Below are 26,860 nucleotides of genomic sequence, written 5' to 3'. Positions count from 1 at the left end.
TTTACAGAGGAGAGAAATGATTCTTTTATTTTTATAAATCGGTTAAATAGATATAAATGCAACAAAGGAAATACAGAATGTCTAAGATTCATGGATATAGTCTGAATTAGGCCCATTTGCTCTTTACAAATGTAGAGAAAATTAGGAAGAAAATCATAAAACACATGTGACTGCATCAGAGAGCTGGATGTACATTGTATATTGCATAATTGTATAACATAATTATATAATGTTCTAATAGCAAGTGATGTGAAATCACAAAATAAGAAAATATCAGAAAAAAACTAAAAAAACATGAAAGAACATGTAAATAGCTTAATTTTCTTTTAGTCTCTCCTGCTCAGAACTGGACGGCCAAGCAAGAAAAAAAAAAAAAAGATTACTTGAAATTTGGTTTAGTATGTTGTAATTATGAAACAATCTGTTAGGTATTTAAAGTTGAAATGACAAAAAAAAGTTTTTCTGTTTTTTTTTTTACAAAAACCGGGTGTAACAAAAATAACTAATATGTAATATAGTGTTCTAATGTTAATATTGATATACGGTTAAATAAATAATTTAGATTTTTATGGAACTATCAGGGCCCTGTCCCAAATTGCACCTTCCTCACAGTTGTGACGAATCGTCGGAGCTCGCTTCAATGTGGGCTCTGGAAAAATACTCATCGAGGGTACGTATCGACCGCAAAGCCACCGAGAATGACAAACTGGGATTTAAAAGACACGCGCACGTCTGCAAGTGTGTCCGACTGCATCCCGCAGGACTACAAACCACGCTCCTACAAATTAAGCCCCTACTACAGGTTACGCCCCCTAAAATGAAACGGCCAATTAGCACCTCCCTCTAGAAACACTGATGTCATCACTGGAACTGCTCTTCTTTTACTTCACTGTCCTAGTGTGGCGATAGTAACCGTTTTAAAGTATTTTAATTATGAAACTCTACAGTAAATTTTGATTTGATTGAAGGGGTAGGGTTAGGGTTGAGGGTACATTTTTAGCTATAATTACCATAGGTCTGCGTTTCATTATATCATTTCTTTTATGCTTTTCTAATAGCTGATATTACATACTTAAAGGGACAGTTCACCCAAAAATGAAAATTCTGTCATCATTGTCTCACCCTCGAGTTGTTCCAAACCTGTATGAATTTCTTTCTTTTGTTGAACACAAAAGAAGATATTTTGAAGAATGTCAGTAACCAAACAGTTGATGGACCCCATTGACTTCCATAGTATGAGAAAAAATAATAATATTGAAGTCAATGGGGTCCATCAAATGTTTGGTCACCGACATTCTTCAAAATATCTTCTTTTGTGTTCAAAAGAAGAAAGAAACTCGTACAGGTTTGGAACAACTTGAGGGTGAGAAAATTGATAGAATTTTACATTTTTGGGTGAACTATACCTTTAAATATGAAATATCAGCTATATTGAAAGCAATATAAGTTGGCCTTACAAACATTTCATACATAAATATAAAATAAATATACTTGAAAAGATTGTTTCAGTCCAAGACCTTCACGCTTGTTTCTTTGCAGGAGGCGTAACTTGTAGTGGTGTGGTTTTTGTAGTACTGTGTGATGCAGACAGACTCTACTGTTGTAAGTCCACTAGACCGTAAGTGCATATAAAGTGTGCCATTTGGGACAGGGCCTAAAGCGATTCAGAAGTTTTGCATCTGAATTCATTGTAGGTTTCAGTGAGAACGCTGATTGAATTAAGCAGGCGACGGGTCGTTGTTTTTACAATCAGATAGTGTATGATTACATAAATAAATACTTTTCATGTGCAAACTCGCATGTTTGCTTTGAAGTTTTAATGCGCAATGCAACGTAAGATGAGTAGAGTTAGTTACATTTTTTACATACCGTTACACGTTAACATGCACAGAAAATAAAGATAAGGGAGTTTGTATTAAATGTAGGAGTACATTTTCACTTTCACTTTTCCATCTTATGCCACATCACGCAACTCTGACACGTCTTTCAGTGGGAAAACAATAGAAGTTCATCCCTCCAGTCAAAAACACATGTAGCACTTTCTTAACAGGGAATATCACTTACTTCCGCTTTCACTAAATGAATGGGGATTCGGCCATGTTTCATGGCATGATTTCAGAGTTAGAGTAAACCTCATAACCAAATAAACGAAACTGGGGCCTATTAAATATGCATACATGGTGGCAAATGGTTTTGACAAAGATGAGCGGCTTTATTTGGACTTCTCGGGTGCCACAGGGTCCGTTTGCACTCCGGCATCAGACTGGCGTTTTTGGCCCTGTGAGACACACCAACGCATAACGCAACATTAGTGATCCTAACTTAGAAAGGAAGTGTTTGTTTTTTACTGCTCGTCCGTTATGGCGCCTGAAGTAAAACCCCTCACAACCTGTCTGACAACTGCTGTTTTATTTTGCTAAACTATTAACAGTGGATCTTGCTCCAACACGTCTCTTTTAGTTATAGTCAGTGGTGAAATGAAACGCTTTATTATCGCTGTGTATGCTGTGATTATTTAGTTGTCATCACACTTTTGTCTGAGATAATTGACAAGCAGGGATCATCCCATTTGAAACCGCCTATAACCGTGGATAATAATAATGAACACACATTCATTTTAATTAATGAAGAGGCTAAAAAAACAAATATTGCAACTAAGATTAGAATAACACATTCGGATTTTGAGATTTCATGCAATATTATTAGATTTCATGCAATTATAAAATATCATATGCAAATGTTTTGTTCCCAATTTAATCTAATGATATTTAAAAATCACTTAAAATATTTATTACATTTTTAATTAGCATGTATTAAAGCGCATTACAAATAAGAGTTTATATTTATGTGGAAAGTATTCATCTAAATGTAGGTAAATGAGGCCATCTAGTGGTCATACACTGTGAAAGTTGATTCTTGTTTATGTTTTAAGATTAACAGCCAGCAAACAATACCAAAATAATCAGGATGGTTAGACGTCCGACAGAATTACAAAACACTTCTCAGCATTTACCAAACTACATGCTGAACAGTTAAACTAGATAGACACATTTGTCCTCGGTCGACTCCCTAGCTCTCTGTAATCTCTGTTTCTACTTAACCAGGTTTTTGAAGAACAGCTGGAGGGAATTCCTCTTCTCCAGCTTTCGAGGCATGTTGGGCGAGGAGTTATCTGTGCTTCCGATGGATTTGTTGTCCGGGGCGGTTTGTGGTGCTGGGATGGCAGGTTTGGGCTCCTCTTTGGCCTTCACGACCGGAGCAGCTTCTGCCACAGGAGGTGGAGCTGGAGTCTCATTCTTGGCCTCTGGTGCCTTGGGTTAATATAAATGAATGGTGGTTAAAGAGATGCACATTATCCTTTATATTTTGTGCACTCCTAATACTGTTTAGGGTTAATATATATTTTTTTTTATTTTTATTTATTTTATTTTTTTAAGAAATTAATATTTTTGTTTATTGATAAAAAAAATATATACATATATATATATATTTTTTTAAAGAAATTAATATTTTTGTTAATTGATCAAAAGTGACAGCAAAGACATTTATAATGTTAATGATTTTTATGCTGCTCTTATACCTATATATTTATTTACTCTTATACCTATATATACTTGTGTTTTGGAATTGGGAGGTAGGGAGAGCGACGCCACTTTTTTGTTGGATATTTATGGCCTGTTTTGGATTCGGGAGTCGGGGAATTAATTGTATTTTATTTTATTTTGTGTATTAGGGCAGTAAGACGTTCATACAAATTAGTTATTTTTTTGTTTGTTATTTTGGGCTCATGAGGTAAAATCCCCCATTGTATTATAAACCTGTTAAAATTCAATAAATATTGTTTGATTCGCTTTTCCATTAAAAGAAATCATATTGTTTCCTTTTTTTATGTTGCATCCTTTACCCTAGAAGGAATCCCACTAACATGGAATTGGGCGCTTGTCCGGGATTAAATGCTGTTATTTTGAACATACAATTTTTGCAATGGTTTCCACAATTATATGAAGCAGCACAACTGTTTCCAACATTGATAATAATGAGAAATGGGGAACACTTTACAATAAGGTCTCATTAGTTAAAGCATTACCTAATATTAAATAACAATAAATTTGTTACAGTATTTATTAATCTTTATTAAATGTTATTAAATACAAATGAAACTGTTCAATGTTAGTTTATGCTAGTTCAGGTCTGTTAAATAATATTAACATATACAACTTTTGATTTTAATAATGTATTAGTAACTGTTGAAAATAGTATTAACTAATATTAATAAATGCTTTAGAAGTATTTTTCAGCGTTAGTTTATGTTAACTAATGTGGTTAATTAATAATAAATGAAACCTTATTCTAAAGTGTTACCAATAAATGTTTCTTGAGTATCAAATCAGCATATTAGAATGATTTAATTTATTTTAAATTGTGATAATATTTTACAATATTACTGTTTTTGCTGTATTTCTGATCAAATGAATACAGTTTTGATGAGAACGAGGCTTCTCCTTCTAAAAAAAATGTACCACCCCAAACATTATTAATACATTTATAAAAAATATAAAATATATCATTTTATATATATTATAAAACAAAATGTGTAATCATGTAATTATTTAGATATATTTAATACTTGAACATAAGTAATATACATATATAATATTAACTATACTAAAAAAAACATTATTAATATATTAAAGAAGTCTAAGGCTAATGCAAATAAGTGAAAATAAAAGTATTTGATGATCAAATAAATCCACCATTGCAATCCATATTTATACTTCAAATACACTATCAGATAGAAAGAAAAAAAGAAAGAGAGAAAGAAAGAAAGATCTTTATAATTCAATTTTAGTAGAAATGAATTACTCAGAAAACAGTCTATACAGGATATATTACATTGCTTCAATATTAACTTGATTAATACCTGTGCCACTAAAGGCCAGTTCACACCAAAGACGATAATTATAAAAATAACAACAAAGATATAATTATAAAAGTTCACACCACAAGCATAACGACAGAGAGAAACGATATTGTTTGAATCACTCTCAGATTTTTTTCCAGCTGACGAACGATAAAAACATTGACAGCCGATCAGAATCCATCCTGCTTTTAGAGCTCGAACATTTAAAGCGTCAGACAACATAAACTGCAGCGTCCGCTGGAGTAAACACTAATATAGGTATCGTTATAGTTAGTTATCGTTCTCGGTGTGAACGGCCTTTATATATGTGTTTTCCCCCCTGTAAAAATCAATTAAACTTGTACAGACACAGACAACACAAACACACATGTCAGAAGTAAGGTTGAGCAATGCAACAAATTGAATCAGTTTGGTTAATGCAAGAATGGCCACCGTATCGTGCCATTTACCGATCTAGCAGACATGAGGGAGATGCTGGCGGCAGCGCTGGACGCGGCTGCCTGGATCCTAGTGCTCACTTGGCCTAGCAGTACCTCAAATTCACACAAACCTGTTATTGCATGCAGTGCTCCAATGCAGAAACACAATCTGATACACTCACACGTGCACTTGGACTTTAATTCATCTGGAGTTTACCTTGGGTTTGAACATTTTTCCAAAAGTGGATTTTTTCTCTTGTTTCTTTTCTTCTGGTTTTGGTGCTGGAGGTTCTTCAGGTTTGGCAGAAGCCTCAAGGGTGCTGCTCTTAGATGCGTCTACCTGGTGTTTCAGAAGAAGAGTATTTTTATATCAGCAAATGAAAGAACAGTGTGAGGATTCAAGAAGGCGGTCAATTGATTGTGTGAATCATCAGTGAAGAGGTTAAAACAGACAACATCTAGCTTAACTGCTGACTGCTGCATTTATACGTCTGAGCCTCGTTTTCTTGCGGCACTTTCCAAAATGAGGGTATAAAACAGTCAAGAAATATTTCAATTCTTTATGTGTAAATGTATGCAGACATGACCTAAGTTTTGTTAACATGGTTGCAGACTTCATTTAAAATATTTGAGAATTAAATAATATATTATTATAATAATATAATATAATCTTGGAATTTTATTTATTTATTTATATATATATATATATATATATATATAAATTAGGGCTGTCAATCGATTAAAATTTTTAATCTAATTAATTTAATTAGATTAAATTAATCTAATTAATTAATCTAATTAATTAATTAATTAATTAATGTAAATACTCTGTAATTAATTAATCTAAATTAATCGCATACACAATCTTACAATGTTTGCATGGTACAATTTCTGGTAAGCGACGTTTTAATTATTATTGCTTGACACAAATTTCACGATTTCAATTTAATTTAATTATTGTGATTTGATGCAATATTGACTCATTTGGATAAATATTAGGTACACAAGATAGGCATTCAAATTTCTCAAGAAAAAAAATTCTCACCCAATGCTGTAAAAATACAGAGAGCCATATCAGCTGGTAGTATTTAAGGTTAAAAATAGCTCAAATTAAATATAATGCGTGTTTATTACAAATAACAACTTTGATATAAGTAAAAATATAATCCATACGTAATATAGTAGCCTAGTAGGCTACATACATTTTGAAAAATACTCTCTATAGCTCTTTTTTTATAGCCAACTATAACATGCTATATGGTCATGAAATGGCTTTCCTGAGGTAACGTAGGGCTAAATGTTATGTGACATAATTGTTCTCCAGCTGTTTTATTGACCTCTTTTCGCGGTTGAAAAAAACTGATTGATCGAGGAATATACATTTCGGTAAGTTTTAGGCTGCCCTACTGTATCTTTCAACATTGGTCATTCGTGTTTATTTACTATTAGCTAGAGATGATCGGTTCACGTGCCGCTATAGGGATCCGTCATTTCACATTTACAAACGCCAAAACGGTATTGCTTGATTTTCGTAATACAATTAACAGAATCTGAGAGCATCCTTCTTTTTACACGAACGCTAGAACGGCTCCGCAAAGGTCAAAACGGAATGGATTAATCTGCGTTATTTTTTTTAACGCGTTATTTCTTCTCAGATTAATTAATCGAAATTAACGCGTTATTTTGACAGCCCTAATATAAATCTAAATAAAATTCCATACATATTTTTATTTTTATATTATATATATAAGATATATTACATATTTGAGAGTATATATATATATATATATATATATATATATATATATATATATATATATATATATATATATATATATATATATATATATATATAACCTAAATAAAATCCCAAGATTTCAGACCAAATGTTGGTTTATAGATATTGATAAACTTATATTTCTTTTATAAGAAAATACACACACACACACACACACACACACACACACACACACACACACACACACACACACACACACACACACACACACACACACACACACACACACACACACACACACACACACAGACACACACACACCATTTATTTACAATGATTTGTCATTCTTACCATCTTGATGAATAAGATTAAAATTTAATTGAAAATTAATTTGTGAAAAAATGCTGATTATTTTAATAGTTTCTGTCAATTTTGAAAGTTGGAAACAGGTTAACATAATAATTCTAGGTTTAATAATACTAACATGTATTCTCTCTCAGAAGAACACGATAGTAGTAATGCGACACCGTTTTATACCCTGTTTACAGAAAGTTCCAAATGTAAATGTAAGTATGTCAATAGTAGATGACTGATTTTATTTAGGAAGACAGTCCCACCACCGTGCTGTATTTACCTGTACCTCAACCGGCTTTTTCTCTTCAACCACAACAGGCTGCAGGCAAGCAAATATTAGCATTAATTTTGCAGTCATCTACAATTCCCAAGGCACTTTACACTGCCCGTTTATTCTAGCAAGGACAAATACTGAGTCACTGGTTATAGAAAGCCTTTACATGAGCCTCAAGTCGCTGAATAAATCTGATGTAAGTATGAAGTGGAGGAATGGAGAGCAGTTGAACCCAAAGCACATGGTTTAGTTGGCTGACTGTTGTGACATGAGGTAATGGCTGCTGTCAACATGATGTCACCATAATGGACGTTCACTGACTCATTCATTATTTTCAATGAGTTTTCCGCTAATTGAATGGCATAATGTATTATGCCTATGTGTGAAAACATTTCAAAGATATTTTATACCTTTGAATATTACATATGGCTCTCTCACACAAAGGGCAAAATAATAGTAGCTCCTTGGATTAATTTGCATGTCTTGAGTTATGATAAACAAATGGGGTCAGTTCTGTTAATATCAGAATAGCCTATTCTAGTTATCATTTACCACTCTTGATGTCTTAGCACTGGCTCCACTGGTGGTCGCCGCCTGAACTTTTGACACCACCTTGCCTAGCAACACCTCAAATTCACATTACTCAGTTATGGTGTGCCACATAAGCTATATTTAAAGTATAATAAGAGTCTAAGTCTCACCCCAGAAGCAAAAGAGAATAACTTTATTATGTGTTTTATTGTCACCTACATGTACTCCTGACAGTTTGGGCTCACCTTTGGACGGAAGAGTTTGCTGAATGAACTGTCTTTAGTTTTGGTCTTGGCAGAGCCCTCTGCTTTTGTTGCTGCCGCTGCTTTTGTTGCAGATGTTTCCTCTTTCTTTACCACCGGCTCTGCTTTACTCTCCATCTTAGGTGGAGCTGGGGGAGGAGGAGGTGCCTTGGGTGTTTCCTGTACCTTACAAAAGAGTGCAATTGGTTTTATTTCAAGCACAAAACAGCAGATGGTATACGTTTCCATCCTTTCATTCATTCATCCTTCCATCTATCTATCCATCTATCTATCTTCCATGCTTCATTATCAAAACCAAATATTTTTTTAAAGCAGGTTTCGTGTTGTGTAACTGTATAGCTTATTATAGCTCATTAAAACATGATTATAATAATAGCACAAAATGGTGAAATATTATAAGGCTCACATTTACATTCATAATGTTATAATGCTGATAATATTATATGGCTCACATTTGTTGACGGTGCTGGTGGAGTCTCTTTCTGTGACTGAGGAATAAATATTAGGACAATAAATATCAAGCATCACCTGCATTTATGATAATAATCATACATCAGTTTTTTGCAAAGTAATCTAAGCTTGCTTATTTATATATTTATAAATGTATTCATGTATAAATAAATCAATATAAAATGACTGATTCATTTATGTATAAATATTTATTTATTTATTTATTTATTAACAAATACATTTATAAACAAAATGTAGGGTATCAATATAAAAATGTTCAACTCTACAATAATAACTGAAAACAATCTTATGCAGAAATAAAAACCTTAAACATAAAGTATACTGATACTGTAGATTGCCAGATTGGAACAACTACATAAATAAGTGAATACATACATCATTTTAATAATTAAAAAATATAATATAATATAATATAATAAGGACTTTCAAATGGATTAATCAAGATTAATTGCATATAACATAAACGTTTGTGTTTATATAATGTCTATCTCTCTCTGTGTGTGTGTGTGTGTGTGTGTGTGTGTGTGTGTGTGTGTGTGTGTGTGTGTGTGTGTGTGTGTGTGTGTGTGTGTGTGTGTATATACATATACTCACACATATATGTATATATTATATGGATACATATATAGATTGATAGATAGATATATATATATATATATATATATAGATATAGATAGATACATATATAGATAGATAGATATATTTACATGTATATATAGATAGATAGATAGATAGATAGATAGATAGATAGATAGATAGATAGATAGATAGATAGATAGATAGATAGATAGATAGATAGATAGATAGATAGATAGATAGATACATCCATACATACATCTATGTATCTATGTATGTATGGATGGATGGATGGATGGATACAGATAGATAGATAGATAGATAGATAGATAGATAGATAGATAGATAGATAGATAGATAGATAGATAGATAGATAGATAGATAGATAGATAGATAGATAGATAGATAGATAGATAGACGGATATATAGATGGATGGATATGTACAAACACGTAAAAATAAACACAAACCTTTATGTTAGATGCGATTTGACCTCACTAAATATGAAGTAATCTCATGAATATGAATGAGTAGTGTTGTGACAGTCAGGGTTTTATTACCTGTTCTTTTGAAGCATCAGGAGTGGCTTTGGCTTCTTTGCTTGTTTTGGTCGGAGTGACCTTCGCATGCAGAAAAGAGAATGGAGACAAGGAAATATTCGAGTGACTGTGAAAAAGTGTCAGAGTGTCATGTTTAAGCAGATATTGCTCCTTCAGGTACTCCATGTCAGAAGGACAGGCCTACTCATCTGCATGGAGATGAAGATTGAGATTTCAAAAATGTATCGTTTGCAAGGATAATGCCCGTCTGTCAAACTCAGACGCTGTGTAGACGGGCTCGCTTTGCCACGGGCACACAAAGAGCTCCCTGGCAGGGGCCGTTCTGAACATGCTTCTCATATTGAGTCAGCCTTTGTCCTCTGGAGATGGCGTAGGCCTACCCGTGCTTTATCACAACTCCAAACGCACAGGCCTCCCTTGTGAGCTCACATTATACAGCAAACAAAAGGCTGACACTGTCTGACATGTCCAAAGGCTTGATTTAGAAGAGTGCCAAGGATAGTTTAACAGATTAAAGATGCAGTGTAACACATACCACAATGATGGTGTAAAAATGCATCATTGTAGTCTAGTACAGCAAGTCTAGATTGTTGCATAGCAATCAGTTATACAGAAACACACACCTTCCTGTTCTTCTCTTTAAGTTATATATTATATAAACACTGCACACTCATATTTCTCAGTAATATTTCCTAAAAAATGATTTTCAAAGCTCAATTGAAAGAACAATGCACTTGAAACAACTGGGTCATGAGTTCAATTCCCTCCAAAAAAAAAAAAAAAAAAAAAAAAAATTCTCTTGAATGCACTGAAACCCCATTTGGATAAAAGCATCTGTTGAATGCATACATGTAAATGTCATTTGAAAGAGACTTCGAAACTTTAAATAATGAAAGCATGAGCAAAATAATTAAAGAAATTAAAATGTGTACTTACAAATGTTTTGAAAAAGTTCATAACTGACTTTTCTGCTGCTTTAATGTCCTCTGGCGGATTGTTTTCTTCTGTGACTTCCACAGGACTGGGTTCGAGAGTTTTACCCTCCGGCTCCGGCTCTGGCTCAGGCTCTGCGCTGGTCTTTATGTCCACTGGATCCTATAGACAAATCCTGAGAATTAGCCCTTGCAAATGTGTTACAACCCTTACAGCTGATGTGCAATAGATGCATTGAAATAGGGGCGCAATTCCATCCATGCCTCTGCCTACTCGAGTCAGCAGCAACAATCATCCTATTATTAACGCCCTGTTTCCCCCCCTCACTCATTTATATTCAGAAATGTGCTGGACTTAAAGTCTCCGTGCTTTATATTACAGTGAAATGTGTCATGTTTAAATTACAGTGTGTGTTTGGCTTGTTATATTTTACAGACAATCACTTTTAGAGAACTAAATGTTGAACATATCACAGATATAACTACACATGATGACTGGTGTACAGTTACAGTAGGTTTTCATTAGTTACTAGATGTTATTTGCATTTCATGCAAATGGGAACCACACAAGAAAAAGACAAAACAAAGACTTACTATGTCTGAGACAGTTACACTACCGATCTTTTTTTAAAAAATAATTACATTTTTTTTATGTTTCTGAAAGAAGTCTCTTCTGCTCACAATGGCTGCATGTGTTTGATCCAAAATATGGTAAAACAGTAATATTTAATGTTAACAATTTTAAAATGTCACTTTTTCCTGTGACGCAAAGCTGAATTTTCAGCATCATCATGATTAGAATTACATGATCCGAAATCATTCTAATATGCTGATTTGCTGCTCAATTATTATTGGGGTTCAGTTATTAATAATGGTTCTTATTATTATTATCAATGCTTAAAAATTTTGTGGAAACCGTAAGCATATTAGAATGATTTTTGAAGGATAATGTGACTGAAGATTGATGCTGAAAATTGGGTTTTGCTGAACAAACATTAATTATTAAGAGTTTTGTTTTGTGTTTTTGAAATAAGTCTCTTATGCGCACAAAAACTGCATCTATTTTGATCAAAAATACAGTAAAAACTGTAATATTGTGGATTGAATTACTACAATTTAAAGTAACTGTTTTCAGTGTCACATGATCCTTCAGAAATCATTCTAATATGCTCACGGTTTCCACAAATATATTAAGCAGCAAAAACTGTTTTCAACATTGATAATATAAGAACCATTATTAATAACTGAGCACCAATCATAATTGAGCAGCAAATCAGCATATTAAAATGATTTCTGAAGGATCATGATGATGTTGGAAAAAAGTACATTTTAAAATTGCAAAAAATATATTTCACAATTTTACTGTATTTTTAAATCAAATAAATGCAGCCTTGGTGAGCATAAGAGACGTCTTTTAGAAAAATCTTAATTATTTTAAAATTATGTTCAGTAGTTTCTAAAGAGACAACACAATAATCCAACATACAAACAAACTTTTAAGTGTTTTTTTCTTTTTTCTTTTTCGATGTGGTTAGTTTCGACGACACATTCGGGTAGTTAATTTTGTGTTAATCGATGACAAGCATCTTGAGGAAAGGAGCTAGTACGTTTACACTTTAAGTGAATCGCATGCGGTGAGTTTGTCCATGCAGAGCCTTTCTCGTTGAAAGAACATTGTTTGTCGTAACTGACCTTATTCAGACATGTGAACTCATCCGGGAAAACGTCAAATGTGATGCGAATAATACTTTCATCAGCACATACATCTACACTGAGCGGCTTATAGGAAGAATCTTCTAAAGCCTTAGTGCAAATGGACCTGAGTTGGGAAAGAATTTGAGTAGATTCTGCTGAATTACATTTACTTTTGAGCGCAGGTTCTTCTGAACGTCCACTATGAACAGAGACGTTCAGGGGTCGGGCTGGTTCCTCAATAATCACCCAACTCTCCTCATCTGCAGAGGCCTTTGAGTTAGCAGCTAAGATGATTTCGAAAGAACCGGGGGAAATTTCTTCTTCAGGAACCAGCACTGGTTCCACAGATGTTGTTAATGGTTCCTCTGCAACGACCAATGTCTCCTTAAAATCGTGCTTTAGAAGTTCTTCTGATTCTTCTGTTTGGCTAACTGTTTCTTGTTCCTGAGTAATCTGCGAGATTTCCTCAACAATATCCGCAATTTGAAGAAGTTCCTTGTCTTCTAACAAAGCCTGTTCAGCATCCACAGTCTTAGGTTCTTCATCTTCTGGAACCTTAGCATCAGCCGTTGGTGGTTCTTCAGATTTCAGATGTCCTACATGTATCTCACTGGCTTTTCTTGTAAATGAACCTTCACTTAGTGGTTCTTCAGCAGCAGCTACTGGTTTTTCTTTAGTGGGCAGATCTGGTAGGATCTCCCAGCATGTCACATCTTCAACATTCGTGCTTGATGACTCCATCGAGATGTTCTTTGTCAATAAGCTTGGGCTTTTGGGTTGCGCGGGAGTAGCGTTGACCAATTGCAATTTGAGCTTCTCCGCAACTTCCTCAAGAATCTCCTTTTGGTCTGAATTATTGAAGACTTTATCCTTTTGGAACGAGAAATTGGTAAATGTGAATCAGAATGCACTAGGATTAGTTGTTCCCTGGTAAATGCTCGGCAGAAAAATTCTGGTATCCATCCAAAAATAACCATGACCTAAAGCACAATTTAATACACTCTGAATTATGCTGTGTTGTTTCAACCCATGTTTTGGTCAAATATGGACAAATCCAACTGTTGGTTTGAATTTTAAAATTAACAATTTAAACCCAATGGTTGGGTTTGGCCATATTTGACCCAAATATAGGTTGAAACAACACAGCATTTTTTAGAGTGTCCTAATAACATTCTAAAGGGTCTAAACTTATTTTCATGATTTGTTATCACACCTTTTTTCCTTTTGTCAAATCAACTTAGAAAATGAATGTGGTTTTGATAACATAATATTTGGAGTTTCTGTTGATTAAATCCATTGTATTTCAATGCAATCTTTAAGGCAACCAGGTAACTTAATTTTTGTAAGTTAAACCAACAGTAATTTTTTACAGTTTAGTTGCTTATTAGCATGCATACTAGGATATTACTAGGCTATACTTATAAAGCATATCAATACCTTATTCTGCATGACCATATACTATATCCCTTAACCCTACCCAGTACCTAAACTTAACAACTACCTTCCTAACTACTATCATAGTTATAGTTAGTTAATTGTAAGAGTACTGGACCCTAAACTAAAGTGTGACCCAAATAATTTTTATGTCCAAACTAATAGCAAAAATGCAGTGCAATGTGACAAATCGTAGAGAACCATTAATATTTTATGTTTAAAATACAACCATGCTCACTGTGGACGGGGCATCCAGAGAAATCAAGTGGCTGGAAAAAATGTAAAAGAGAAATTATACTGAATTAGTAAAATAATAAATGAACAACATTGCAACTTCTACTTACAGGCTGCAGGTCAATTTTCAGATCCACCGCTGTGACTGGGGCGTCAACTGAATCGTTGCTTTTTGATGCAGGTTTCACAGGTTCACTCTTCTTTTTGAACATTTTACCAAAGAAGTTGGTCACCTCATCTTCACTGGGCTTTGGGACTGTTTTGGGTGGTTCTGCATCTTTTGCGACTGTGTTTTTTTCCTCAGGGGTTGTTTCCACATGTTTGGGTCCGTTGAGTTTACAGCTGTCTACCTCCTCTTTTTTTGGTGGCTTTTTTGTGATGGTCACTGGTGGGGTTTCACACTTTTGCTCCACTGCTGCTGCTTTGCTAGCCACTAGGCAAAAGAAAATGAAAGAAATTATGTATGCAATGCACAAGGATACATAATATCTATGCTGCCTTTAGTTATCAATTTGACTTATAATAAATCATAATACACACCCAGTTCTTATGGCTTAGGCCTTATTTATATCTAGTTTAATGGTCCTGACATTTGAAGCTAACTCTATCTAGTCCCGCCAAAGTTACACAAGCATATTCAACAAGACTGTGCACATGCATCTGCGTTCGCATACTTGAGCAAAGTGTTTCTGGCCTTATTTCTACAATCCTCGTGCAACTTTCATTCTCTCATGCATGCATGCATCTACTGCATTCTATGGGATTTATATCACTCACATCTAGTAAGTCTGGAAAATGTATTTATGAGTGCACTTCTCTTCTAAAAAGGCTTTGTAAAAGTGTTAGCAACTACAAACCAGCAATGCACACAAAACGCAAACATTGCTTTATCCACAATGCATCTGACTACAACACCCAAAGTTTATACAGAGCTTTGTGACATGTTCTCGAATGTGAGTTGACTTGCTGAGTTAATCCAAACAATGTAAATACCTGCAAATTTAGCTTGCAGTTACTCTTGCAGATCTTTACTTTGGGAGAATATGAGGGGATATACATTGGTAACATTTTATAGGGTTTAATTTGTTAACATTAGTCAATGCATTAGTTACCATGAACTGTAACAATGAGCAATATATGTTTTACAGCATTTATTAACCTTGTTTATGTTAGTTTATAAAAATGTTCATGTTAGTTCAAAGTGCATTAACTAATGTAAACAGATCCAATTTTTGATTTTAAAAATCGTATTAGTAAATGTTGAGATTTACATTTACATGTTAATTGTTAGTTCATGTTAACTTATGTAGTCAACTAATATTAATAAATGAAACATTGTAAAATGGTACCAATGCGTTTAGCCACATAAACAAAATATATGTGCAGTATATAGTATACATACCAAGTTCAGATCCATCTGGAGTCGGGACTGCATGTCCATTCAGTTCTCCATTCGTCACTTTTTGCTCAGCATTTGTCTGGTAAAAACATTATTTAGTTTCATGATATATTGAGGTTTGAACCATTGTGCCTCGATTTAAATATGTAGAGGTGCTTACAAGAGTATTTTGAATGCTGGAAAAGCAACTCAATATAAGTTTTTCTTATATATACATTTAACATAAAGATATTGATGTTAAAAAGATAAGATAAGATAATAATAAAGCAATGTTATATGTCAACTACTCACAAAAATGTAATTTACCTTCGGCCGTTTTTTCTGAGTTGATTGCTCATTCCCCATCTTCGCTTCAAGTCAGCAACTGAATATCAGCATTGACATTGAAAATAGTTATTGCATATTAATATGAGGAAAATACCCACAATATGATTGTTCCAAGTCTGTTACGTGGGCTGAATTCAATCAGATGATGACTAAAAATCCCACACTGCAAAGAAATACGTTTTTGTCTTGTTCTCAGTACAAATATCTAAACATTCTTAGATCAAAATGCAATTCCTTAAGAAGCGAAACGACATAAGATTTCTTATTCTAAGAAGTCTTGTATTCTAAAAAAAGGGTAACACTTTATTTTAAGGTGACGTTACATTGCACTTACATTGTACCGAGTAATATTAATTAACTATGAACTTACCGTAGAGTTAGGTTTAGGGTTAGTTACTTGTAATTCTGCATACTTTACTGTTATTACTATAGTAAGTATGCACTTTGTAGTACCGTTTAACTACGTCACCTTAAAATAAAGTGTTACCAAAACATATATCAAAATTAAATGATTTTAAGCTTAAAACAAGAAAATGTCTGCCAAAAATAAAACTTTTACTTTGAAATGAAGTTTATTTTTCTTACCCTAATGGCAGATATTTTTTCAAGCATAAATGAATCACTTAATTTTTCAGAAAACAAGACTTTATGTTTTGAGTAACTTTGCTTCTCAAGTAAATGCATCTTGATTTAAACATGTTTAGATATTTGTACTTGAAAACAAGACTACATTTTTTTAGTTTCATTGCAGTGCAATAGGAAAACGAGATCGCTGCAGGGTGGAGTAGCTTCTGACTTGTTTTTGTGAAGGTTGTAGGTTCAATCCCAAAAAGGGATGATGATAACTAAATATGAAATAATACTTCTAATTATTAAATAACTTAAAATACAATTGAACATACTGAAAATATTTGCATTTACCTTTCCACTGTCTTGTGGCCCAAACTGACAATTAGATTCTGTGTATAGTTTCCAAACCTCGATTAAAGTAATCACCAGCAGTCTGCTATCTGTCAAGCCTGTGTGTGTACACATATACCTGTCCTAAAAGAGGGTGGGGCTCAAACTCATTACCTTAAAACACTGTGGATGAGACATGGCCTGTGAACCTATTAGCACTGATGAACTCAGCTTCATGTCCTTTTGTTTCTCACCAATGAGCTTTTCCACCTAAAAAAGTGACAGGATTATCACACGTGTCAATGATAAGAGATTAGACAATATCCACTCATTCAGAGAAGTTACCCAGAAAAAAAATGTCAAGCTGAACTGAGAACAGTCTGTTTTGTAGGTGTGGTTGGCCCCAAACAGGATGTGTGTAGAGGATATAATGCAAAAGTTTATTTGCACAGTATGACTCTCATCCAGGGCTTGAGTACAGAGTGCATGATGCCAAGCTTACCAACATAAGCCCTTATTTATTTAATGATTCCTCACTGGCAGAGTACATTAAAGAAAAATGACAAACGCTTAATTGTAAGAGTTACGGCGTGAATAAAGAGAGAGGCTACAATTAAAATATTTTGGTGCGGATTTTTCATGATTTAAAAAATGATTTACATGACAAAAAATGTAAAAGTTTGGAAACAGCATGATTTTTTTTTTTAAAGAATGTTAAGAATAAGATGCTAAACATGAAGCGGCACAACTGTTTTCAACATTGATAATAAATGTTTATTGAGCAGCAAATCATATGTGGCCCTGGATCACAAAACCAGTCTTAAGTCGCATGGGTATATTTGTGGGATTAGCCAACAATACATTGTATGGGTCAAAATTATCAATTTTTCTTTTATGCCAAAAATCATTAGGATACTAAGTAAAGATCATGTTCCATGAAGATATTTTGTAAATTTCCTACCGTAAATGTATAAAACATTTATTTTTGCGAGTGAATGCAGCACAATTGCGAACATAAATGGACAACTTTAAAGGCGATTTTCTCAATGTTTCGGTTTTTTTGCACCTTCAGATTCCAGATGTTCAAATAGTTGTATCTCGGCCAAATATTGTCCTATCCTAACAAACCATACATCAAAGGAAAGCTTATTTATTCAGCTTTCATGTGATGTATAAATCTCAATTTCAAAAAAATGAGCCATATGACTGGTTTTGTCATCCAGGGTCACATATTAGAATGATTTCTGAAGGATCATGTGCCACTGAAGACTGGAGTAATGATGCTGAAAATTCAACTTTGCATCACAGGGATAAATTACTTTTTTTTTTAAATGTAATAAAGTTTCACAAATTTTTTGTTGTTGTGTATTTTCGATCATGTTGAGCATAAGAAACTTTTGAAAGTTAGTGTAAGTTGACTTATAGTTCACCCAGATATTTTGAAGGACGTGGGTAACCAAAGAGTTAATGGACCCCATTGACTTCGATAGTATGGAAAAAAGAAATACTATGGAAGTCTATGGGGCCCATCAACTCTTTGGTTACCATAATTTTTCAGAATATATTCTTCAATGTTCAGCAGAAGAAAAAAACTCAAACACGTTTGGAAAAACTTGAGGGTGAGTAAATGATGGCAGAATTTTCATATTGTCAGAAAACATTAGTCATCACGTCTCCCCCCTTTTGCTTCAATGACAGCAGAACTGTAAGATGATCATGTTCTCCAGCTTGATGTTTCTCCAATGGAAGCAAGAACATTTGACCATCTTAAATATTTCCTCTTTATTTTCACATTTTTGAAAAATTTCAAAACTTCCTGTATTATTAAGATTATAATAGATCTAAAAACTTAGATTTTCACAGCATTCTCAAACTTCTGGACTTCATTGCAGGTTTATTGATTGGATTATCTAATCTTTACAACCTGTTAAACTGATCAATTTAAGCTCGTCATCAAAAATACAGTGATTATTTTTTGATGAACTCTGGATTTGCTCCAGACTGTAAAATAAATCCTAAAGTGAAGTACCATTTAAATCCTAAACATTGGTGCAATGGATTGCTGTGGACTGTAGGCAAATGGTAGGCTTATGTTTAATGACATGGAAACTATATATTTTGATTTCTAAGGCAAATATTCAGCAAATATTGATATATGGGATGCATTGCAATTCATTTAATTAATAAATCAGTATATGGCGGTCAAACGTTTGGAATAATTAAGAATGTTTAATGTTGTGAAAGAAGTCTCTTCTGCTCACCAAGACTTTATTTGATGAAAAATACAGTAAAAACAGTAATATTGTGAAATATTATTACAATCTAAAGGAATTGTTTTTGACTTTAATATATTTTAAACTGTAATTTATTCCTGTGATCAAAGCTGAATTTTCAGCATCATTACTCCAGTCTTCAGTGTCACATGATCCTTCAGAAATTATTATAATATGATGATCTGATGCTCAAGAAACTGCTTCATATTTTTCAAGTACTGCTTCATATTTTTGAGGAAACTGTAATGCACTATCATTTAAAAGTTAGGCAAGAACTTAAGGCAAGACTAGGCAAGAACTTAAAAAAAATATCAATACATTTTATTGATTCAAGTGACAGTAAAGATATTTATAATGTTTCAAAAGATTTCAAATAAATGTGTATATATATATACACATTTTAAAATATATATAAAACGGTTATTTTAAAATGTAATAATAGCCTATTTCACAACATTACTGCTTTTACTGAACTTTTGATCAAACAAAATGCAGCGCTGGTGAGAATAAGAGACTTCTTTCAAAAACATTAAAAAAATCTTAATCATTCCAAACTTTTGACTGCCAGCAAATAATAATTTGATAAAAACTTAATTAACACACATAATTTGTAATAATGGATTTTAACAATGATTCTCTCATTCTTAGAATGGAGGAATACTAATTGACATGAAGAAAATATTATTTTTGAAAACAGCAGCAAATCAAATCAAGTTTACTGTATTAATTCAGTGATATAATCACACGGTAAATGCATTTCATTGTGATCCCTACATATTTTCTTGGCGCACCCTTTTTCTTGAGTGCTTTATCATAAATTTCCAATCTACTTGACCTTTAAGATATTTTTCTCGACATAATCTTACTTCTTTTCATTGCACAAGCATAAATACATATGCTGATTGTCTCCCACATACGGGCCCAGTCAGGCCGTTTTATTCATTCTCCATTCCCCTGACTGTAAATGCAACTATTTGATTCACATGTTGGTTGTTTGAGCTGAGGAATCCTATCGCTTTGCCAAAGTGCATTGTAAACCCTTTAACATCTCATGAAATAAATGTCAAACAAAACACTAATATGTTAAGTGTTTTCCTATTCAACAGAAAGCATGACAACGAACAAAAGAGTAGACCCGCAGAGGGTGAGATTTTGTCATGTAAGCGCCGTTCGTGGATACAGAGTCACATTGTAAATGTACACACCGGGGGCGAAAAACAAATTCTTTTGTGGTCACTGTGAACTTGATCTGCCATCATTAAAGGAATTCTTGAGACATGCAAACAGGGAAAATGGTTGCACAGAATGCAATGGATTTATCATAGTTTTCATCGAATTACACTTTGGTGGTCATTAATACTCTAATTATAGCTATTAAAAAGAATCATAAACAAATAGTATTGATCGTAAGGTTGGGAAGGGGGGGGGGGTTGGGTTGTATATTATCTCAATATTTGTCTTTGGGAGTAGCACTGTTTACAAAAAGGATGTTCAAGGAGCTTCAAGAAGCACTAGCAACCACAGTGAGTTTGTTCAGTCAGGTTGTGTCATTATGTTAACTAAATATTCATCAGCTTGACTGTTTTACTTGGTTACCACTGAAACATTGGACACTCGACCACATCCTTATCCTGAAGCTGAAAGAGACAGTTCACCCAAAAATAAAAAATGCGGTCCTCAATTTCTGTCATAATTTCTTAAAAACACAACCGAAGATATGCTGAGGTCCTTTGAAGTTCAGTTTTTCTGCGTAGCTATGCAAAGATTGAATTGTTTCGGAAAATTTATTAGGTAAAAGCATATTGGAAATCGCACAATACATGAATAAATAGTCATCCATTTAAAAAAAAAACTCAAAAAAATAAGCACAACAAAGACAGACTTTAAAATAATCTAGACAAGTCAGTTATAATGATAGATTCTTATGAGAATGGTCAAGCTGACTGTAAGTATACCGGTAAATGTTTCAGCTATATGCCACTTGGCCCTGTGGATTTTTTGAAAATGAACAACTAACCTATAGGCCAACAACAATGTTTGATACAAGTTTTTAGGGGCAAAACTGTTGGTCGAGATGGAAATAACAGCTGTAATTTGAGTTCTCAGTTCTGCAAGGACCCGCCAGCACTGAGGGAATATCATTTTCACACAGTAAAAACTTTGATAGGTTCTTAAACTTTTTAAAATTTTGATAGGCTAATTCATATTTTTATGATGGATTTTTTTTCTGGTTCTTGGATATGGCTAAATCTACAGGGCCAACAAATGTGGATAAAAGGTTCATTAAAAAAACTGGGGCATAAAAGTAACTTAAAATTTACTTTAAAATAATCATAAAGTATTTTATGTCTGTGTGGAAATAAATCTACTACTGTCCTACTGTCTAAGTCGAGTTCTGAAAATCCTAACCACAAAGAAACAACGGATGATTTAAAGAAAACTCATTGAGTTTTGCATTTCGTTTATGTCAGTTATTACAGTAAACATTATATTTAATGCTCCCTCTGTCAAAACATAGACAGTAAAAGTGTCAAAAGTACCACATTTTTGAAACGACAACAAAAGCACCGAGAACGGAATAACTTCATGAATACCCACGTGCTCCATTCCGCCGCCGTCCACGCGCGTGCACGCTGTCCGCTTCCGGTTCAAAGATGGCAGCCACCATGAAGAAAGGAGTGGTATGTGTTCACATTAACTGCTTTCTGTTCAGATTTACGACGTGTTAGGGATGCAAACATATCTAAAACAGCACACGAAACAGTTATTTGTGGGACGCTGGAGATTATATATTTTCATCTGCTAAATGGCTAACGTAACATTATTCATGATTGTCTGGCATTGACGTTGATTCTTATTATTTAAGTTTATGTTCATCGTTCTTCTGCTTTAAACAGCTGTATATTTTCTTTTAGCTCAGATGCTATTCTTTAGGTCATAAAGTCAATATCTGCGTATGACACTGTATACTAAAGTTACTGCTTTATTATCTTGGTCTTTATTTGATAACATATATATTCCTATATAGAAATGCATAGAATCGTACACAGACCAACTGTTTTATGTGACGTTGAATTAATTGCAGACTGCTTTTACGTCATATATTTAATGTCATTGTTTATTGTTGTAAAAATGTCATTTAATTTCAGGTCATGTGTTTACAGATGAGGCATAGGAAGAAAATTATTGCATGGCATTATTTTTTGATTTCTTTTTATAATTATATTTTTATATAAAGAGCAAACGGTTATGTTTATAGTGGAATAAATGTGATTAATAATACACACTTTTGATTACAAATATGGCTTGAATCATAACAGGCAGCTGAAGATGTCAATGTAACATTTGAAGACCAGCAAAAGATAAACAAGTTTGCCAGAAATACAAATCGGATGTCTGAATTGAAAGATGAAATCGAGGCCAAAAAGGTAAATAGACTGTTTGATTTTGATTAGTGCTGCTAAATTGATTAATCGCATCTAACATAAAAGTTTGTGTATATATACTGTATATACACACATGTATATACACAGACATGCACAGTGCACACACACGTGTATATAATATATAAATATAATAATATACACAAACATATTATGCAAACAAACTTTTATGTTAAGATGCAATTAATCAATTTGATGACATTAATTATTATACATTTTAGACTGCAGGTATATGCTGATTTAATTTCCTTTTTTTTTTGTAGAAATCCTTACAGAATTTAGAGGATGCCAGTGAAGACCTCATGATGTGTGAGGACGATGCAATGCTGATCCCGTATCAGATCGGAGACGTGTTCATCAGTCACTCTCAAGAAGAGACGCAGGAAATGCTGGAGGCAGCAAAGGTGACATGACCCATACCAAACCAAACCATGAGCCGTGTGTGTTTATGTGTCCCACAAAGGGAGTCAGCCGTACACATTCTGGTCCGTAGACTCTGTAAAACTTGAGGTGTTGCAGCCTACAGTGAATAAAGATCTGGTGTAGAAAGGTTATAGGTTCAAATCTCATGAGAGTTGATTCTATGAACTACAAGCATTGTGCCTTCGAATCAAGACTTAACCTCAGGTTCTTGGAGGAGAACGTAAATACTTAGGTCTACTGATCATGAAACTGCATTATGCTTTATTTTCATTGTTTTCATATTATCTAGCTGTTTTCTCTTGCATACTTGCAGCAAATCGAGTACAAAACAACCTAAAATTGGTAGAGAATCTTGATGTTGTTGGAGAACCGGTGATTAAAAAAAACACCAACTGACTAGATATATTTTTCAGAGATGTTAGGAGATATATGTTTAGGGATGCTCTGATCGATCGGCCGGAGATCGGTATCGGACGATAATCACATTTTATGACTCGATCGGTACTCACTAAACTTGGCCGATCTCACAAACCGATCACAATTTGATTACGTCAAAACGTGAGAAGGTACATGATGCGTGGGGACTTAAATGATTTGGAAGTCATGTCATCGCTGGTGTGGAATAACTATGATGTGTCGAGAAACAATGAAAAAAATGAGCCATTTGCCATGAATGTTTCAAAGGAATCTCATGTGGAGGAGCATTGTCCTCCAGAGAGATCGCCTTTCTGGAGAGTTGCTTCGCTCGCTCAGTCACACAGCGCCGCTCGCTTGCTGGTTAGGATATATGTGAAATAAGCAGAGATGCCCGTGCACGTCTAAAGTTTATTTCTAGTTGACTAGTAGTAGTTAATTTAAGCCATTAGTCTAATCGCATATTTATATTAATTTAATTACTTAAATATATATATGGGAGAAAATACTAAACCATTATGAGCGTTATCGTAATATTGCATATTCCGCATATTGAGCGCATGCATAAAGCTTGCCACAAAGAACCGGCAAAAGTAATGTTTATGCAGCATTATACATTTTAATCGTTTATTAATAAACTAGTGTTTTCTGGCTGCAAAGATACAGTTGGCGATGTTGAAGCCATCTTCGCATGTAGTGAACGCGCCTATAGAGAGAAATGCACACTTCACGGATTAGCCTACACAAGCAGAAAGTAGCTACCCCATTTCTTTTACAATCGTTTTTTTTTTTTCAAGTAGAAATTTCAAGCTTTCTATACGTTCTCAGGTCTGTGAGGCAAGTCGTTTATACGCTTGGTTTCGGTTCATTTATGAGACGCGCTCCAGTTAACATGCGGGCGCCTCCGTGTCCTATTATAATTTCGCTTCTTATTTATTAAATCCAGCCAATTGGTTGATGAAACATTGATCGAAATTAAGATACAATTTTTACAAAACGAAATTCACTTTAAAGAATGGCTTTCTACAAAACAAAACTTAATTAAGTGGTCAAAATCATGTCTGAACCACTCCAAATGTCTCCTGATATATTGGGCATCTTATGATCCTATCTTACCCATCTCATGCGGTTCCTTTTATAATCAACATAGATGAAATAAAAAAAAGAACATATATATTATATAAAACAAATATGAAATGTATATTTACGTTTGTATGTTATATTTAAATGTCAGAGCACTCCGCTTTTCTCACTTGTGTGGCCTATACATGCATGTGTACGTGCATATGGGGAAGGGATGCGATTTTCGAATAATACAGCTATCGTCGAATATTATTTTTGCTTGAAATGCCCATCCCTTCTAATGAGTAGCATCAAACTACTCCAATTTGTTCTTTTAGGAGTTTAAATTATTTATTTATTTAATTTTTGTCCTGCTCAGACTTATATTGGACAAGGTTGAAGTTACATCAGATTTCTCTAGGTGATTAAAATTCTTTAGGTGATTAAATGTTTATATTGTCCTCCAAAGTTTACTATTGGACAATGTTTAATTAAACTTTGTGGGCTGCATCAGACTGCTCCATCTTGTTTGTATTTATCTTGGTCTTATATTAAGGCCCCGTTTACACTAAGGGAAAACGCAGATATTTCCCTGCGGTTTGGCCTCTCATTTACACGAACACCCCATAAATATTTGTTTCTCTAAATACCCGGCTATGTGTAAACGTAGCCTAAGTATATAAAGCATTGGTATGGGGATCGGTATCGGCCGATCACCATGACAAGAAATCGGCTATCGGTATCGGCTGCAAAAATCCTGATCGGAGCATCCCTAGATATTTTCTTTATTTTCTTACCAATTTTTACGTGCATTTCTTGCTTGCCGAGTGTTCAATTTGAATCCTGTTTTTAGCGCTCAACATTTCCATACTGATATTGTGGTATCCACAGGAAGCTCTGCAGGACGAGATCAAAGCTCTGGAGGGTCGTGTGTCATCCATACAGGTGGTCCTGGGAGATTTGAAGATTCAATTATATGCCAAGTTTGGAAACAACATCAATCTAGAGGCAGAAGAGAGCTGAAACCTCAAGCATGTGGACTTGACCTCACAGACGCTCAGTCTCCAACAGGATATGACATTGCTACTCGATAAAACAAGTTCTCGCCCGGTTTACTCTGCTGATGTTTGTTGCATTTCACATGTTATGTTTAGTGAATTATCTGAGCTATTGCATGCAGGTGGTTTTGAGGCTGGGTAAGAGGCACTGATGTAAAAATAATAATAATAAAAAAAAGCAAAACATTTACATTGTTTCTTTCAGTTTCATTTTTTTCAGCGGATGCTTATTATTGGCACCATTGAATAGACCTAGCATAGTGGTTAAAGTTTTGAGCTGGTAATGGGAAGGTTGCAGGTTCCAATCCTTCACGTTTCAGCTCATAAATACACACAGTGCCCTTGATACAGAGACATTTATCCTCGGGTTATGGATAATGTAAAGTGTACTGTGAGTTGCTTTGGATAAAAGTTTCAGCTAAATGATGTAGTAGAGTAGTAAACCCAAGGTCATTTATTTAGAGTTTAATGTATTTTTTTTATATTTAAAGGGTTAGTTCACCCAAAAATTATTTCATTAATTACTCACCCAAACCCTTAAGACTTACGTTCATGTTAAGAACACAAATGAAGATCTTTTTGATGCAATCTGAGAGCTTTGTCCCTCTATTGACAGCTACGCAACCACCACGTTAACGCCTCAAAAAGTTCATAAAGGGATAATAAAAGTAATCCATATGAATTGAGTGCTTTATTCCAAATTTTCTGAAGAGTCTCGATCGCTTTATATGACGAAGAGATTGAATTTAGGTTTTTATTCACATATAAACATTGATCAGCGAACATAAACAGAAGCTCAACCGTACTTCACTTATTTTAAAAACATTAAAAAAAACTTTTGAATGGTAGTAGTGTGTATTTTAAATTGTGAAATAGTGTGATACATTACATTTATTTTATGCTAAATGTAATTATATGTAAATTTACATTTTATTCAGCAGATGATTTGACCCTATGCAGTTTATAGATCTGAATACAAATTAGAGAACATTAAATTTGAGAACTAAAATACATTTTCTGCGTTTCTATAGGTATAAAGCTAAATGTTGGAACTTGCGACCCCCCAGTAATGTAACCACTGAGCTAAAGCTATGAATGACAGTGCTTCTCTAATTCCTCATTGACAGTTTGTGCAATTAGCAAGATGCTAACAAGCTCTT

The 26,860-nt window shown here is 33.9% G+C and overlaps 3 protein-coding genes across 18 annotated transcripts; 1 reads left to right on the top strand and 2 right to left on the bottom strand.

The window, feature by feature from the left end:
- LOC143725962 (uncharacterized) lies at positions 1-21,965 on the bottom strand. 16 transcript variants are annotated; one of them, XM_077218887.1, is made up of 15 exons: positions 21,899-21,965; positions 17,202-17,297; positions 16,107-16,164; positions 15,804-15,879; positions 14,512-14,834; positions 11,043-11,201; positions 10,107-10,166; positions 8,953-8,988; positions 8,483-8,665; positions 8,259-8,333; positions 7,713-7,751; positions 5,558-5,680; positions 5,371-5,454; positions 3,102-3,311; positions 1-2,278 (listed from the first exon to the last, which is right to left on the bottom strand). In XM_077218887.1, the coding sequence occupies exons 3-15, from the start codon at positions 16,143-16,145 to the stop codon at positions 2,213-2,215; spliced, it is 1,473 nt and encodes a 490-aa protein (XP_077075002.1). In that variant the 5' UTR covers positions 16,146-16,164; positions 17,202-17,297; positions 21,899-21,965; the 3' UTR covers positions 1-2,212. The 16 variants fall into 16 exon arrangements, with proteins under 16 accessions (XP_077075002.1, XP_077075001.1, XP_077075004.1 ...); XM_077218886.1 differs by lacking the exons at positions 17,202-17,297; positions 21,899-21,965 and adding an exon at positions 17,049-17,180; XM_077218889.1 differs by lacking the exons at positions 17,202-17,297; positions 21,899-21,965 and adding an exon at positions 17,049-17,180 and having other exon boundaries at positions 7,719-7,751.
- LOC143725967 (uncharacterized) lies at positions 12,496-13,597 on the bottom strand. The gene has a single exon (XM_077218908.1). The coding sequence runs from the start codon at positions 13,472-13,474 to the stop codon at positions 12,596-12,598; it is 879 nt and encodes a 292-aa protein (XP_077075023.1). The 5' UTR covers positions 13,475-13,597; the 3' UTR covers positions 12,496-12,595.
- Positions 21,839-25,894, top strand: pfdn4 (prefoldin subunit 4). Its single transcript, XM_077218914.1, has 4 exons — positions 21,839-21,981; positions 22,621-22,728; positions 23,007-23,147; positions 25,534-25,894. The coding sequence occupies exons 1-4, from the start codon at positions 21,955-21,957 to the stop codon at positions 25,663-25,665; spliced, it is 408 nt and encodes a 135-aa protein (XP_077075029.1). The 5' UTR covers positions 21,839-21,954; the 3' UTR covers positions 25,666-25,894.
- The last annotated feature ends 966 nt before the right edge of the window (positions 25,895-26,860 follow it).

This window comes from Siphateles boraxobius, unplaced genomic scaffold, assembly GCF_051911475.1.
Source record: "Siphateles boraxobius isolate OS27281-9 unplaced genomic scaffold, OSU_SipBor_1 77, whole genome shotgun sequence".
NCBI classification, from domain to species: Eukaryota; Metazoa; Chordata; class Actinopteri; order Cypriniformes; family Leuciscidae; genus Siphateles; species Siphateles boraxobius.
The sequence above is the reverse complement of the archived record's forward strand: the minus strand, read 5'-3'. Positions and strand labels throughout refer to the sequence as shown.

Excerpts from the sequence above, each read along its gene's own strand:
- LOC143725967 (XM_077218908.1), bottom strand. The coding sequence starts at position 13,474 with ATGGAGTCATCAAGCACGAATGTTGAAGATGTGACATGCTGGGAGATC.
- LOC143725962 (XM_077218887.1), bottom strand. The coding sequence starts at position 16,145 with ATGGGGAATGAGCAATCAACTCAGAAAAAACGGCCGAAG. Across the intron at positions 14,835-15,803 it reads TCCAGATGGATCTGAACTTG|TGGCTAGCAAAGCAGCAGCA; the intron begins GTATGTATACTA and ends TCTTTTGCCTAG. Across the intron at positions 5,455-5,557 it reads GAAAAATGTTCAAACCCAAG|GTACTGCTAGGCCAAGTGAG; the intron begins GTAAACTCCAGA and ends TGTGAATTTGAG.
- pfdn4 (XM_077218914.1), top strand. The coding sequence starts at position 21,955 with ATGGCAGCCACCATGAAGAAAGGAGTG. Across the intron at positions 21,982-22,620 it reads CCACCATGAAGAAAGGAGTG|GCAGCTGAAGATGTCAATGT; the intron begins GTATGTGTTCAC and ends GAATCATAACAG. Across the intron at positions 22,729-23,006 it reads ATGAAATCGAGGCCAAAAAG|AAATCCTTACAGAATTTAGA; the intron begins GTAAATAGACTG and ends TTTTTTTTGTAG.